This window comes from Phyllobates terribilis, unplaced genomic scaffold (genome assembly GCF_046119375.1).
Source record: "Phyllobates terribilis strain yellow unplaced genomic scaffold, ASM4611937v1 Scaffold_1__5_contigs__length_1240528914, whole genome shotgun sequence".
NCBI lineage: Eukaryota > Metazoa > Chordata > Amphibia > Anura > Dendrobatidae > Phyllobates > Phyllobates terribilis.
This window is the reverse complement of record NW_027362761.1, coordinates 538,136,378-538,154,280: the sequence shown is the minus strand read 5'-3', so window position 1 is coordinate 538,154,280 and position 17,903 is coordinate 538,136,378. Positions and strand designations below refer to the sequence as shown.

General features: G+C 42.7%; 1 protein-coding gene across 10 annotated transcripts in view; it reads left to right on the top strand.

The window, feature by feature from the left end:
- Positions 1–17,903, top strand: part of UNC13B (unc-13 homolog B) — a 330,375-nt gene that overhangs the window by 178,451 nt on the left and 134,021 nt on the right. For 8 of the 10 annotated variants that reach the window (XM_073680363.1, XM_073680367.1, XM_073680366.1 and 5 more), the window contains 6 exons: positions 1,527–1,576; positions 2,958–3,036; positions 10,575–10,649; positions 14,304–14,523; positions 15,874–16,101; positions 16,333–16,474. In XM_073680363.1, coding sequence (XP_073536464.1) covers positions 1,527–1,576; positions 2,958–3,036; positions 10,575–10,649; positions 14,304–14,523; positions 15,874–16,101; positions 16,333–16,474 — 794 coding nt within the window. Of the gene's footprint in view, positions 1–451; positions 475–1,526; positions 1,577–2,957; positions 3,037–10,574; positions 10,650–14,303; positions 14,524–15,873; positions 16,102–16,332; positions 16,475–17,903 lie in introns of all 10 variants that reach the window. The other 2 variants (XM_073680361.1, XM_073680362.1) reach the window with 1 other exon arrangement.

Below are 17,903 nucleotides of genomic sequence, written 5' to 3'. Positions count from 1 at the left end.
GAACCCCTTTAAGGAGGCCATAGATGCATGGATAACTCATCCTGTCCATTATATCCCTTAGTCTGTGGGACAAGATGCTCTTTCCTAACTTAGATTCTTTTGTTCTGAACATCTATGGCACATTTTGCCGCCTCGGGCACTGGCTGATATCTCTGCAATTAGCAGGGAATATTTTTTATTGTACTACGGTGGATCGTGACCGGAGCGCCTCTATACTGATCACACCAACTTACCCCCTTATTATAATAGCAGCAGTCTGATAATAAAACAAAAATATTGTATTGGGTGTATTCTTTACATCCTTGACCGATTTTGGCCCTGTCTGAGGCTTTGGTGTTGTTACCATGCAATTGGCCGTCGTCACCTTCCGTATCCCGCTCAGTGTGCACCCAGACCGCTCACCATCTCTACTAACCTTCACTTTCTCTTCTGCTCTTTCCTTCATGCACAGAGGGTCTTAAAGTTGAATATCAGGTTAATTGTGTTTTTTTTTTATATACTTTTCTTTGTCTGCATGACCTGTTAATACCTTGAGTCTTGAGCCTACTCGCAAGTGACTATGGATGGTCGGCAGCAGGATGGAGAATACTTCTCTACATGTGACCAGTGTGGACTGTCTTTACCTGCTTCGATCATGCCTTCAGTACACCTACTTGTGATTGTCGCAGTACTGTGAATAGTTTTACATGACCACAGATCTTCAGATATGTTTCATGACGATCTCGGAGTTGAAGCAAGCTTCCAATAAATGGCGAAAACGCCTGGTGAAATAATTTTTTGTGCTGCGCATCATCAACGTGTCACTTGCCGGTCTGCATGCTGTTACGGTTTTCTCTGCAGCAGATCTAGCGGTGCTCTGAATGCTGAGCCCTGTATAATCTCACCCACACCCCTGGCTGCTTTCTGTGTACACTGTATATTGACAGACAACCGCCATTGAATGGTAGGGGTGGGAAGCACAATGGACGAAATCCCCAACAACCTTTTTTTTTTTTTTTAATAAAACTCTGCACTTTGCTTTTCCTCTGTTATGCCTCCTGAAGATCTATAAGTAACCTGTTAACTTGGTGGTACAAAATACAGAGTTCTGTGATAACGGCACTCATTATGGTGTGCTCACTTCTTAAGGAATTTGGCACATTTTATTCCATCGCACCCTGGATAAAGACTGGTGCACAAAACGCCTTTTGTGATGAATCGGGGCCTATGTTTTCTAGTCTGGGTCAGGAACCTTTTACAAGTTCACGTGCTCTAAACGGGCTCTGTACCTGCCCTATATGTGACGATAAATGTGTATGTGTGTATATCGGCCTTCTATGCACTCAGAGCACCTGAAGGATGTGTATATAGTTGGGGAAGGCACGGAGGACCAGGAGAACACTATATGGGCCCCGCGTGACTGTGTGCACATGTGACGTATATGACCAGAGACGGGAGCCGCGTGTGTTGTGAGCGTATAAGTGCTCTGTACTATAACTCCTATTCTTATCATGACATTGACCTGCATTTCTGTTTTTCGCCATCAGACGCAAGATGACGGTGACCCATCAAAGCCACCGTGGTTTAAAGGAGGAGGGTGAGCCCTTTTATTCCTTATTCTGTTTGTACTGTTTGTGTTCTGCGGCTGCTTCATATTTTCCTACTTATCAGTGGGAATAATTGATTTATTATACAATGCGATGATGGGGAGACGCTCTGCAGATCACAGCGTGGCTCAGAGTCCACTGAATATAGAGTGCCGCTGTGATAATGGAGTCAATAACTGCATGTATGTGAACCGCAGCTTACATTATTTCAAGTATATCTCTATATCTCTTAATTGGCATTCAATCCTGAGAGCAAGAAACATGGTATCAGAAACCCTCATTAAGAAGATTTATTCTTCAGGTTAGCAGATAAGTGGTCCTAGTATATATATCAGGAATGTCAAAAGCACAGACAGTGGCATAACTAGAGTCCAGTCGGCTCTGGTGCAAAATATGGACCTGGGCCCTCACGTGCTTCTTTGCCAGATGTATGGGCCCCTGTAGCGTTGTAGATCCTATAAAAACACGTGTTTGCACCCTTGTGTAATAATGTGCCCCATCCTGGTATAATGTCCCCCATCCTTGCCCCCTACCTGGTATAATGTCCCCCATCCTGGCCTAATGTCCCCCATCCTGGCCTAATGTCCCCCATCCTGGCCTAATGTCCCCCATCCTGGCCTAATGTCCCCCATCCTGGCCTAATGTCCCCCATTTTTGCCCCATCCTGGCCTAATGTCCCCCTTTTTTTGCCCCATCCTGGTATAATGTCCTCCATTTTTGCCCCATCCTGGTATAATGTCCTCCATTTTTGCCCCATCCTGGTATAATGTCCCCCATTTTTGCCCCATCCTGGCCTAATGTCCCCCATTTTTGCCCCATCCTGGTATAATGTCCCCCATCTTGGCCTCATCCTGTTATAATGTCTCCCGTTCTATTCCTCTCTTCCATAACTCATTTAAAGAAAAATAAATGATTCTGCTTACCTTACCTTGATCCCATGACGCCCTGGGATCTGATCGGATGCATATCCAGCTGAAATAGGAGATCCTGTGAACCCCAAACACTGGAGCTAGCGTGTGATCACATCTGCTGCATGTTCAGTTTAATATTGGTTGGTTTTGCTCAACTTTTCCACACGTTTTCTACCTTTTGAGCCCCTCAAGCTGAAGTACTAGCCGGAGTCCACCCTGTTGTACTGTATATCTTCACTGAATAGCTGAGGAATCGTTCCCTTTGTTACATGTGTCATTGACAAGTGCTCTATCATCCGCCGTGTGTCTGACCTGATGACCGAGTTGCTGTTTCCTCGGTTCTGACCACTAATAGTTCCAGCGTTTTGTTGCTCTTGGTTCTATTGTGTCACAACTTCTGAATTAAATCGTTCTTTCGTGTGAGTGCACTTTCCTGCTTTCACTGTACGTCTTTCTCCAGGCCTGCCGGAGGCTTGTATGGGATTGACAGTATGCCTGATCTTCGCAAGAAGAAGCCTATTCCTTTGGTTAGCGAATTGGTAAGTTTACGGTGACTGAGCTTGAATAATTGTGCCATGTACATGTATATTATTGACTAGTTACACATTGTATAAGGAGGCAGAATTAAGGTCGGGCCCCCCCCCCCCGCCCCCTTTTATTTTTTTTAAGAATGGAATTCTTTGATGAAGAGACTGTCTTCAGATGTCAGCTCCTCTAACATACAGTGCCTACAAGTAGTATTCAACCCCCTGCAGATTTAGCTGGTTGACACATGCGGAATTAACTTGGCATTGTGACATTTGTACTGTAGATCAGCCTGGAAGTGGGAAATGCACTGCAGCAAATTTTTTTTTTTTTTTTTAAAAGTTAATTCAGAGTGTCATTTATTATTCAACCCCTCAAACCACAAGAATTCTGTTTGGTCCCCCTAAAGTTTTAAGAAGTAGTTCAGGCACCAAGAATAATGAGCTTCACATGTGTGGATTAAAGATCTCTTTTGCCAGCCTTTTCTGACTATTTAAGACCCTCCCCAAACTTGTGAACAGCACTCAGACATGGTCAACATGGGAAAGACAAAGGAGCATTCCAAGGCCATCAGAGACAAGATCGTGGAGGGTCACAAGGCTGGCAAGGGGTACAAAACCCTTTCCAAGGAGTTGGGCCTACCTGTCTCCACTGTTGGGAGCATCATCCGTAAGTGGAAGGCTTATGGAACTACTGTTAGCCTGCCACGGCCAGGACAGCCTTTGAAAGTGTCCTCCCGTGCCGAGGCCAGGCTTGTCCGAAGAGTCAAGGCTAACCCAAGGACAACAAGGAAGGAGCTCCGGGAAGATCTCATGGCAGTGGGGACATTGGTTTCAGTCAATACCATAAGTAACGTACTCCACCGCAATGGTCTCCGTTCCAGATGAGCCCGTAAGGTACCTTTACTTTCAAAGCGTCATGTCAAGGCTCGTCTACAGTTTGCTCATGATCACTTGGAGGACTCTGAGACAGACTGGTTCAAGGTTCTATGGTCTGATGAGACCAAGATCGAGATCTTTGGTGCCAACCACACACGTGACGTTTGGAGACTGGATGGCACTGCATACGACCCCAAGAATACCATCCCTACAGTCAAGCATGGTGGTGGCAGCATCATGCTGTGGGGCTGTTTCTCAGCCAAGGGGCCTGGCCATCTGGTCCGCATCCATGGGAAGATGGATAGCACGGCCTTCCTGGAGATTTTGGCCAAGAACCTCCGCTCCTCCATCAAGGATCTTAAGATGGGTTGTAATTTCATCTTCCAACAAGACAACGACCCAAAGCACACAGCCAAGAAAACCAAGGCCTGGTTCAAGAGGGAAAAAGTCAAGGTGTTGGAGTGGCCTAGTTAGTCTCCTGACCTTAACCCAATTGAAAACTTGTGGAAGGAGCTCAAGAATAAAGTCCACATGAGACACCCAAAGAACCTAGATAACTTGGAGAAGATCTGCATGGAGGAGTGGGCCAAGATAACTCCACAGACCTGTGCCGGCCTGATCAGGTCTTATAAAAGACGATTATTAGCTGTAATTGCAAACAAGGGTTATTCCACAAAATATTAAACATAGGGGTTGTATAATAATTGACCCACACTTTTATGTTTAAAATTTAATAAAATTCAACTGAGCAACATAACTTTTTGGTTTGTAAGATTTATGCTTCTGTTCATAAAACCTACTCTCGTTTGCAGTTTGAAGGCTCTAACTTATTTGCATCTTATCAAACCAGCTAAATCTGCAGGGGGTTGAATACTACTTGTAGGCACTGTATGTTCTGGAAAATTATGGCATTCCTATGAAATAACGATTAATTATATATTTTTTTATGGAGTTATAAGATAACATATACATTACCAGGGGGAATAATGGAGAAATCGCACAACTGGACTCCATTATTCCTCTTGTCAACAAAATGTTTCTGTTCACCGCACTGATTGGAAGTGTTACTAAACAAAATAAAAAATGGCTAAAATCAAAGAGTCACAAAAGAGAAGTGTTTTTAGTGATCACTAGTGGTCAGTATTTGCACATATATTACTATATTCCTACTATCTATAAAATAGGCCACTGTATCAATATTAAGACAATCATTAAATAAAATCTAAAAACAAAATATTAACATTTAAAATACAATGGTGGTCGTGTATAAGATCAGTCCTCATCACGAATAATAATGGCTCACCATGATGCCCTCATGATATAGGATTAGTTCTTTCTTAAAGTAACAACCCTCCCTCCCCCAAAAGATAAATAAATAAGTAAAAGTTGCTTTAAGGTATCCAAAACTGTATTTGACAATTTTTTTGCACATTTAAAACAAGCGTTGTAAAAATTGTTTTACCATTGATTAGGAATGAGCGGACCCATGGAAGTTTGGGTACCAGAACTTGAACCAGTACCCGAGCCCCATTGAATACAATGGGGACCCAAACATTGGAACTGGAAAATATTCTCTTCCTCTCCTTCCGGGAGAAGTCCGTGTTCGGAGGTGTCCGGTACGAACCCTGAACTTTTAAGTTCTGGTTCGCTCATCTCTACTATTGATACAAATTTTGTTAAAAATTGTATTTGTACAATTCAGTGTGCATTGACAACAATATAATGTACTGGATTGTATCAGCAATTCTTCCCGAAATCTCCCCTTTACCCAAACACCTGTTTTGGCTTCTTGTTTGGAAGAATAAATTGTTGTTGTACACCTTTTAGCAGCAGCTTCTCTCCCACGGTAAGAAAATGATCGGACAAGCTGAAATCCAACATGCCTGACCCTTCATTCCACCGACGTCTGGCTTCGGTGGGAAATTGGAGACATCCCAATGCAGATGGTTGAATGAACACCATTAAGTGACACATCGCTGGAATCAGGGTCTCAGCGTTTTCATCATGCTGCTCTCAGACAACATAGAGAGAGCCTAATTATTTTTAACGATTCTGTTAATGGGATTGTCCCTTTGGAGTTAGAAGAGAATCCAAGTTTCCAAGGCTCCTGAAATCCCCTTTGTCTTACATTTTTGTCAGGCATCAATAAATAATAGCTATATTTTAAGAAGATTTTGGGTTCTTAAATGTTATAGTAAGTTTTTGTTAGTCCATTGATGAGGAGACGAGTTCTGCGGGTATCAATCTCCAGTGATCTGCGGGTATCAATCTCCATAATTTATGGGCCTGATTTTTCAATCTCCTGGTTAATCCCATACACATTGAGGACTAGATACAACCAACCCTACAGTAAATGTTAACAACCCGACTTCTCCAGATGATTTTCTATCTGAATTAACCTTTTACAATTCTTTTATATGCTGCTGCCCCCCTTATTCTACAGGCGATGGTAAGTAGCTTCTCTCCACAGTAAGCGGCAGGCCTTGGATCTCTCGCATTAGTATCATTTTACCTTCCCTCTGCGGCATGACCTGTTATAAATCCTTTGTTTGGCTGGCAGCGCTCCCTACATCACTGACTTAATGGACCCTCATACTTAGACTGCCATATTTCCACTAATGGATCATTTATTCTCTTTCACGGACCCTGTTTGTGTTCTCATAGAAAAGGTTTCAATGAAAAGCTTCACATACGGTATATATTATTACTATTGTGTGCCTATGTCTTACAATAAAAGAGTGAAAAGAAAGCTGGTCTTAGTTGCCATGCGTTGGCTGCTCAACTCCCCTGCCCCAGTGTAAGTGCAGTCTATTGAATTTACACCGACTGCTCGCTATTATTTTGCAGATGTTGGGTTAAAGGCTATGTACACTTTTGCACAATTTTTTTTTTAATACTATTTTTTTGTTTCCTTAATTGAAAGTTAAGAAATGTACTAAATCTTATTCAATACCATTTTGCTGCCACAAGAGTTTCCATTAGTCATTTATCTAGCTGAGCGATCTGCAAAAATGTTACATATCCATCAGAGCTCCTGTTTGTACTCCTGACTTCTCTCTCTGCTTCATTATATCTTCTCTCTGTAATAGAGATAACAGCAGGGAGGTTGTATACAGATCTTCATCTTGTGGAGAGGGGTAAAGTATCTACAGTCTCTAGGAGGGCAGAGAAAACAGGCTTAAGACCAGGAGGAAAGCACATGAGAAGGAAATAAGTTCAGGATAGAAACTGTGCCGATATGTAAGCTAATAAAAAACAGTTGTAGCCTGGATACACACAAACCTTACATGCAGCCTATATTACTGAAGGAAATATACAAGGCTTGCACCCAGCCTGTATTACTGAGAGAAATATACAAGCTTGCACCCAGCCTGTATTACTGGGAGAAATATACAAGGCGTGCACCCAGCCTGTATTACTGGGAGAAATATACAAGGCTTGCACCCAGCCTGTATTACTGGGAGAAATATACAAGGCTTGCACCCAGCCTGTATTACTGGGAGAAGTATACAAGGCTTGCACCCAGCCTCTATTACTGAGAAAAATATACAAGGCTTGCACCCAGCCTGTATTACTGGGAGTAATATAAAAGGCTTGCACCCAGCCTGTATTACTGGGAGAAATATACAAGGCGTGCACCCAGCCTCTATTACTGGGAGAAATATACAAGGCGTGCACCCTGCCTCTATTACTGGGAGAAATATACAAGGCTTGCACCCAGCCTGTATTACTGGGAGAAATATACAAGGCTTGCACCCAGCCTGTATTACTGGGAGAAATATACAAGGCTTGCACCCAGCCTGTATTACTGGGAGAAATATACAAGGCTTGCACCCAGCCTCTATTACTGGGAGAAATATATTGGGCATTACTGGGAGAAATATACAAGGCTTGCACCCAGCCTATATTACTGAGAGAAATATACAAGGCTTGCACCCAGCCTGTATTACTGGGAGAAATATACAAGGCTTGCACCCAGCCTGTATTACTGGGAGAAATATACAAGACTTGCACCCAGCCTGTATTACTGGGAGAAATATACAAGGCTTGCACCCAGCCTGTATTACTGGGAGAAATATGCAAGGCTTGCACCCAGCCTCTATTACTGGGAGAAATATATTGGGCATTACTGGGAGAAATATACAAGGCTTGCACCCAGCCTATATTACTGAGAGAAATATACAAGGCTTGCACCCAGCCTGTATTACTGGGAGAAATATACAAGGCTTGCACCCAGCCTGTATTACTGGGAGAAATATACAAGGCTTGCACCCAGCCTGTATTACTGGGAGAAATATGCAAGGCTTGCACCCAGCCTGTATTACTGGGAGAAATATACAAGGCGTGCACCCAGCCTGTATTACTGGGAGAAATATACAAGGCTTGCACCCAGCCTCTATTACTGGGAGAAATATACAAGACTTGCACCCAGCCTCTATTACTGGGAGAAATATACAAGGCTTGCACCCAGCCTCTATTACTGGGAGAAATATACAAGGCTTGCACCCAGCCTCTATTACTGGGAGAAATATACAAGGCTTGCACCCAGCCTCTATTACTGGGAGAAATATACAAGGCTTGCACCCAGCCTCTATTACTGGGAGAAATATACAAGGCTTGCACCCAGCCTCTATTACTGGGAGAAATATACAAGGCTTGCACCCAGCCTCTATTACTGGGAGAAATATACAAGGCTTGCACCCAGCCTCTATTACTGGGAGAAATATACAAAGCATTACTGGGAGAAATATACAAGGCTTGCACCCAGCCTGTATTACTGAGAAAAATATAAAAGGCTTGCACCCAGCCTGTATTACTGGGAGAAATATACAAGGCTTGCACCCAGCCTGTATTACTGGGAGAAATATACAAGGCTTGCACCCAGCCTGTATTACTGGGAGAAATATACAAGGATTGCACCCAGCCTGTATTACTGGGAGAAATATACAAGGCTTGCACCCAGCCTGTATTACTGGGAGAAATATACAAGGCTTGCACCCAGCCTCTATTACTGGGAGAAATATATTAGGCATTACTGGGAGAAATATACAAGGCTTGCACCCAGCCTATATTACTGAGAGAAATATACAAGGCTTGCACCCAGCCTGTATTACTGGGAGAAATATACAAGGCTTGCACCCAGCCTGTATTACTGGGAGAAATATGCAAGGCTTGCACCCAGCCTGTATTACTGGGAGAAATATACAAGGCGTGCACCCAGCCTGTATTACTGGGAGAAATATACAAGGCTTGCACCCAACCTCTATTACTGGGAGAAATATACAAGGCTTGCACCCAGCCTCTATTACTGGGAGAAATATACAAGGCTTGCACCCAGCCTCTATTACTGGGAGAAATATACAAGGCTTGCACCCAGCCTGTATTACTGGGAGAAGTATACAAGGCTTGCACCCAGCATCTATTACTGAGAAAAATATAAAAGGCTTGCACCCAGCCTGTATTACTGGGAGTGATATACAAGGCTTGCACCCAGCCTTTATAACTGGGAGAAATATACAAGGCTTGCACCCAGCCTGTATTACTGAGATAAAAATACGTGGCTTGCACGCAGCCTCTATTACTGAGATAAATATACAAGGCTTGCACGCAGCCTGTGTTACTGAGAGAAATATACATGGCTTGCATCCAGCTTGTATTACTGAGAGAGAAACTCCCACAAAAGAAAAATCTGAAACTTGAATCAAGCTGCAAATTGCAGGGAATTGACACTTTTTGCAGTTTTATCAACTAAGGGTAAGCAAAAACATAGGTAAAATAATTTTTTCCATGTTAAAGGGGTCCATGGCTTTTTAAGCTATGCTGAGAGCAAATTTATGGAGGATCTTTTCTGGAATGCAAAGATATAATGTATGGGTGTCTGGTCGATATTGGTGATATTGGATCAGATTGGCACCACTATTTCCACTTCCGTTGTATACTTCTTGCTACCCTTTGTAAAATGCACTGCCTAATGCATGTCTCCAGAGATGGAGCAACCATGTGCAAGATAGGAGTGTTGGGCTTCAAATTGTATCTGCTATGGCTTTTGAGATTAGGAAGTACCGCGTCCAAAATATCTGTCCGAAGCTGACCTCCCGACATAAAAAAGCTGCTCCAGCGTACACAACCGTGACCTTACACCACCAGGTTCATTACACTCAGTGATGGACACTGAATGGCAGATTTGTAGCCCTAGACCCCATTCAGTAGCCTCTGCCACTCCTGCATACATGCCCGGGTGCCCTCACTGGCATCCCTGGTCATCCCTTGCCATGTATGCATTACCCTTTTTTTTTCCTCCTCTTCTAGTGTTTTCTTTCCCTGTAGCAGTTTCTCCTATCAATTTTATTTATTTTATTGCTTAAACTATGATTTGCTTTCTTTCTGGACCAAGATTATAATCCTAGAAGACGCCGAGGATTCAGGACGTGATCTGCAAGGGAAAAACACTTTGGAAATGCTGATGCTAGCTATAAGACACAAGGCTCACGCAGGTGGCTGGCCGACAGGTGCCATGCCAATCTGCAGGCCGCATAGCCCTCCTGAAATCCTGCATATTGTACTATACACCCCTGCAGGTCACTGTCCTGACTTCTACAAGGTGTCTCTAATGATCTGGAAGGATGAAAGTAACTTCTAATTCAGTTCTAACTCCTAAATCTTTCTTCTTACAGTCCCTGGTGCAGTCCAGGAAAGCCGGTATTACCTCAGCTATGGCCACGCGAACGTCACTCAAGGACGAAGACTTGGTAAGAATCTTACTTCCATAAACTAAATATTTTGGCAGCTCAAAATACACCTGAGGCCCTCCTATAATGCCACAGAACCTCATAATACATTCCTCAGCTGCTCCAGAACCTTATAATACACACCACCGCTGCTGCAGAACCTCATACTACACACCTCAGCTGCTGCAGAACCTCATAATACACACCTGAGCACCTCCTATAATCCCACAACTGCTGCTGAACCTCGTAATGCACACCACCGCTGCTGCAGAACCTCATAATACACCTCTCAGCTGCTCCAGAACATCATAATACACACCTAAGCTGCTGCAGAACCTCATACTACACACCTCAACTGCTGCAGAACCTCATACTACACACCTCAGCTGCTGCAGAACCTCATAATACACATCTCAGCTGCTCCAGAACCTCATAATACACACCTCAGCTGCTCAGAACCTCATAATACACACCTCAGCTTCTCCAGAAGCTCATAATACACACCTCAGCTTCTCCAGAAACTCATAATACACACCTCAGCTGCTGTAGAACCTCAAAATACACACCTCAGCTGCTGTAGAACCTCAAAATACACACCTCAGCTGCTGTAGAACCTCATAATACACACCTCAGCTGCTGCAGAACCTCATAATGCACACCACAACTGATCCAGAACCTCATAATACACATCTCGGCTGCTCCAGAACCTCATAATACACACCTCAGCTGCTCAGAACCTCATAATACACACCTCAGCTGCTCAGAACCTCATAATACACACCTCAGCTGCTCCAGAAGCTCATACTACGGACCTCAGCTGCTGCAGAACCTCATACTACACACCTCAGCTGCTGCAGAACCTCACACTACACACCTCAGCTGCTGCAGAACCTCATACTACACACCTCAGCTGCTCCAGAACCTCATAATACACATCTCAGCTGCTCCAGAACCTCATAATACACACCTCAGCTGCTCCAGAAGCTCATAATACACACCTCAGCTGCTCCAGAAGCTCATAATACACACCTCAGCTTCTCCAGAAGCTCATAATACACACCTCAGCTGCTCCAGAACCTCATAATACACACCTCAGCTGCTCAGAACCTCATAATACACACCTCAGCTGCTCAGAACCTCATAATACACACCTCCGCTTCTCCAGAAACTCATAATATACACCTCAGCTGCTGCACAACCTAAAAATACACACCTCCGCTGCTGTAGAACCTCATAATACACACCTCAGCTGCTGAAGAACCTCATAATACACACCTCAGCTGCTGAAAAACCTTATAATACACCTTAGCCTCTGCAGAACCTTATAATTCGCACTTAATAATGATGTATACATACATATGTATGTACACACATGGTCAAAATTGTTGGTAGCCCTCGTTTAATGAAAGAAAAACCCACAATGGTCACAGAAATAACTTGGCAAATTCCAGTCTGGCTTTTTGATGATTTTTTTTCTCAACAATGGTGTTCTCCTTGGTTGTCTCCCATGAAGTCGACTTTGGATAAAACAACGACGGATGGTGCCATCTGACACTCATGTTCCTTTAGCTTGAAGTTCACCTTTAATCTCTTTAGAAGTTATCCTGGGCTCTTTCGTTACCATTCGTATTATCCGTCTCTTTGAATTGTCATCAATTTTCCTCCTGCAGCCACGTCCAGGGAGGTTGGCTACAGTCCCATGGATCTTACATTTCTGAATAATATGTGCAACTGTAGTCACAGGAACATCAAGCTGCTTGGAGATGGTCTTCTAACCTTTACCTTTAACATTCTTGTCTATAATTTTCTTTCTAATCTCCTGAGACAACTCTTTCCTTTGCTTCCTCTGATCCATGTTGAGTGTGGTACACACTATGTCACCAAACAGCACAGTGAGTATCTGTAGCCCTATATACAGGCCCACTGACTGATTACAAGATTATAGACACCTGTAATGATAATTAGTGGACACAACTTGATTAAACATGTCCCTTTTGTCACATTATTTTCAGGAGTCCATCATTTCTGTCCAGGCCTATTTCATGAGCTTAAGTTTTTTTTTAAATTCTGTGGAAGCAGGGTTGAAAAGCAATTTCTGACTTTCCTTTGTTCATTTTCATAGATTTAATTTATTATTACTTTTGTCAGATTCAAGTTATTTCCGTGACCATTGTGGGTTTTTCTTTCATTAAACGAGGGGTACCAACAATTTTGACCAGGTGTGTATATATGTAATAATCTTGAGCATCCATTGCCTGTACTCAGGAGCTGGAGGTGCACAGTTTGCTGTCATTTTCTACACTCTTGGGGAAATCGCTGCCCGTTTGTGACAATACAGGACTTAGTATATTATTCCTATCGATTTGTTGCGGGACTCACTATGCGAATGCTCACACAATTGTGACAGAGGAGTGTACAATCTTAGTTCATGGAAAGGATTTGTCTTGGAGACCCCGCACCACCTCACAACCTAGTCATGACTTATTCTTGAATATTTAAGTTAAGATTCTGAGAGGCGAAGATTGTGTGGAGGATTCTTCTGCCATATGTGAGCCCCAGTATACAAATCCTCATAGCATCTGGCAGATAATTCAGTGGTTAATTATAAAAAGCACAAAATAAGAATCATTTTATGTCACAACCAAGAACCAGAGCACATCTACCCTGCAATACAGTGAACATACAAACTCTTTTGAAATGCTCCCAAAATTGTAAAGAACATTATTGATAAGGACTAGACCTAGAGCACTTAAATATAACTGCTATAATACTCCACATATAAGAATATAACTACTATATTACAGCCACTATATACAGGAATATAACTACTATAATACTGCCCCTATGTACAAGAATATAACTACTATAATACTGCTCCTATGTACAAGAATATAACTACTATAATACTGCCATCAATGTACAAGAATATAACTACTATAATACTGCCTCCTATGTACAAGAATAGAACTACTATAATACTGCTCCCTATGTACAAGAATATAACTACTATAATACTGCTCCCTATGTACAAGAATATAACTACTATAATACTGCTCCCTATGTACAAGAATAGAACTACTATAATACTGCCCCTATGTACAAGAATAGAACTACTATAATACTGCTCCCTATGTACAAGAATATAACTACTAGAATACTGCCCCCTATGTAGAAGAATAGAACTACTATAATACTGCTCCTATGTACAAGAATAGAACTACTATAATACTGCTCCCTATGTACAAGAATATAACTACTATAATACTGCCCCCTGTGTACAAGAATATAACTACTATAATACTGCCACCTATGTACAAGAATATAACTACTATAATACTGCCACCTATGTACAAGAATATAACTACTATAATACTGCTCCCTATGTACAAGAATAGAACTACTATAATACTGCCCCTATGTACAAGAATAGAACTACTATAATACTGCTCCCTATGTACAAGAATAGAACTACTAGAATACTGTCCCCTATATACAAGAATAGAACTACTATAATACTGCTCCTATGTACAAGAATATAACTACTATAATACTGCTCCTATGTACAAGAATATAACTACTATAGTACTGCCCCTATATATAAGAATATAACCACTATAATGCTGCCCCTAATCTTGTACATATGTGACACATTTCTTTGTACTTCTTTTGTTCCAGAAATCACATGTGTATAAGAAGACTCTACAAGCCTTAATCTACCCCATTTCCTGCACTACCCCTCACAACTTTGAGATCTGGACTGCCACCACCCCCACCTACTGCTATGAATGTGAAGGCCTACTGTGGGGAATAGCCAGGCAAGGGATGCGCTGCACCGAATGTGGGGTGAAGTGTCATGAGAAGTGCCAAGATTTATTGAACGCTGATTGCCTACAACGTAAGTGACCCTCCATCCTTGTCTTATTACTGCCCACATTACCTGACCTGACCTCACACAACTTACATTACAGCCCTGTTCCTAAACCGCTGCCTGTGATTGGCCCTTGGATACGGCGTGTAGCCCTGGTTAACATTTTTTTGCCAGCTGTGTAGATGTCAGAAATGGCAGGCTTTTCTAACACTGCGTCACCTGGGAAGGTTGTCAGACTATTCCGTCAGGACTGTGTCTGCCACCTGCCTGGCATGTGTTACATCTGACAGCGGAGGGTATGATCCGGCTTCTGATCGGCCCTCTCCCCCTCTGGGGTAATCATCGCTCCGTGTTTGATGCGCTCCTGCCATGACATTTGTTTCGGTTTATATTCTGGCTGAAAGGGCAGAATCGGCTTTTGCACCTTTTCTCCGCCTACACGCTGCTTCATTTAAGGTGGGTTTTCACCATTTGTAAACCTTATACCATCAGGGATTATCCCCAATAATCAGACGAGGGGGGACCTTCCCTAGTCTTCTGGCAGCCATGATAATGCCAGTGGCACCACATTTCCAACCTCTTAAATGCTTAAATCCTCCATTCTTTACACTGCAGCTTGCCTCAAGAGAATTGTGCAGAGTAGAAACACACCGACTTCAATTGTGGATATACCGCTTATTTATGTATGTGTTTGTAAAAGGGCTCCAGAGCTCTTTTATTAGTATCTTTGTACCTGTATATTACAATGATGCACTTTTTACTTGCCAAAAATCCTTTTATATGTTGGCTTCTTCTCCTCCAGTCTTATAGCAATAAAGTTGCTTCCTTGCACAAAAGTTTCCAATATACTTTTTTCTTCTCATTTCAGCAGTTTAAAGATCTGTGCTTTCTCTCAGTAGATAGGAACTTTTCATTTTCCATTGTAAGTGAAAAGCTCTTCTGAACATAATGATATCGGTGTATCCGATATCTGTGGAGCAGGCTGAATGCAAACCAGAGTGTTGGTGTTCACTGATGACAAGCCGAGATCTTAGAGCGTTTTTTCAGTTATCTTTGAACTATTTCTAAGATTTTTGAAGTATTTTTGAAATTATGTTTGTACTCCAGTCACATCCAAAACTGCATTTACAGTATATCCAGTCCTTTGCCGCCTGGTTACAAATTATTGTGAAGTGTCTCCCACAAAATTGGCGTCTGTACAGACACTGTTAAATCACTGACACCTACTGCTTATTCATAGTGTTGAATGCAGCTCTGGATGTGACTTGAGTATATAAGATGTAGCTGAAGGTGAGAACACAACAAGTCATTGAGTTTTTAGAAACTGTTTTGGGGACATCCATGCGTCATGTGTGCCGGGCAATGATGTCTCCACAGGTGCAGCAGAGAAGAGCTCCAAGCATGGAGCCGAGGACCGCACCCAGAACATCATCATGGCTATGAAGGATCGAATGAAGATCAGGGAAAGAAACAAACCTGAGATTTTTGAGGTCATCAGAGATGTCTTCACTGTGAGCAAGGTTATCCATGCCCAGCAGATGAAGACCGTGAAGCAAAGTGTCCTGGACGGCACGTCAAAGTGGTCGGCTAAGATTACCATCACAGGTGAGTACATGTCCACTTCTGTGGTGTCTATATACATGGTTACAAACCAAACCTGCGTTCAAATATGGGTGGTCTTCAAAAGAAGGAAGTAGTCTTAGTATGTAATAATGATGAAAATTTGTCCTAGACTTGGGTCGGTCTTCTCTGGGAAGTTTTATTTTTTTAAACAGAAATGTCATCGTTTTCTCAAAGCGGAATATGTGTCTTACTCAAGTGTCCTCTTCCTTCTAGTCCTCTGTGCTCAGGGTCTTCAAGCCAAGGACAAGACTGGTTCAAGCGATCCCTACGTCACCGTACAAGTGGGCAAAACCAAGAAAAGAACAAAAACGATATACGGCAACCTGAACCCAGTGTGGGAGGAGAAATTTTATTTGTAAGTGTTTTTTTTTAATAAGATGTCTCAAATTTTCATTGTCCATATAGTGGAAAGTTCTGTAACTACTATGCATACTTTTCAACCTGTCTGTTCAGGAGATCATCTTGATCTACATAGATCTGTCTTGTCCTGGTTGCTGCTTTGTAACAATCGTCTTGATCTACATAGATCTGTCTTATCCTGGCTGATGCTTTGTAACAATCGTCTTGGTCTTGATAGATCTGTCTTGTCCTGGCTGATGCTTTGTAACAATCGTCTTGGTCTACATAGATCTGTCTTGTCCTGGCTGATGCTTTGTAACAATCGTCTTGGTCTTCATAGATCTGTCTTGTCCTGGCTGATGCTTTGTAACAATCGTCTTGGTCTACATAGATCTGTCTTGTCCTGGCTGATGCTTTGTAACAATCGTCTTGGTCTACATAGATCTGTCTTGTCCTGGTTGATGCTTTGTAACAATCGTCTTGGTTTACATAGATCTGTCTTGTCCTGGTTCTCTATCCATATGGCAGTTAGTGCTGCACCTTTGTGTCACTTAATCCTTATGTAAATAACTCTTACAGCGGACCTGTCTCCAGAAATCACAATACAAACTGCATACATTTAATTAATATCTCAGACCAGATGAGGCTGGTATGCTTACTTTGAAAATCCCTTGTCAGAATGGCTATATCATTCTTGAAAGTTTTCCAACTTGATAATAGTGGGCAAAGAAGGTGGAAGGTACGGGATGCTGGTAGGCAAGTATTCTTTATTCAGTAAAGGAGCAGCAATGCGTTTCGGGGTCAATCTGACCCCCTTCGTCAGGACAGTTCACAAACTGAATTGATCTGATGAAAGGGTTGGTTCGACCCTGAAACGCGTTGATGTTTCGTTATTGAAAAAAGAATACTTCCCAGCATCTCATACTTTTCACCTTTATTAAGAGTTAGAGGTGCAGTTGACAACCAACCCGCAGAGCTTCCATCGACTTCCAAGGGCACCAGTCGCAGGAATAATACCCACACATGTGTATAGACCATTATTGTCAGAGATGGGATTACCCATTGAAGAGCTGCAGTCAGTCAGGGTGACCGTGGCTGATTTGGGGGCTCGTGTGATGTGCTGGCAGTGGCCCCCGGGCTCAGAGCAGAGCTGTGTGTCTTTTTGCACAGCATTAGTTCACAGAGCGGTATAGTCCCTCATTAGGGCTGCCTGTGCTGTAGCGGGAGGTTTGTCTGAGTCACGGGCCCGGGGCTGAGAACAGATCACTTTACAAGCCGCCGTCGCTGCTTTTACGTATGTTTGCTCCTTGAAGTGGCGGAGGATGAGACAATGCCAGCGGCCACTGCAGGATGAGGCATCGTTAATGCAACATCATTGCTAGGTTATTGTTTTCATGGAATTTCTACCCTTCCAACACCAACTAACATATACAACCCCTGGCAAA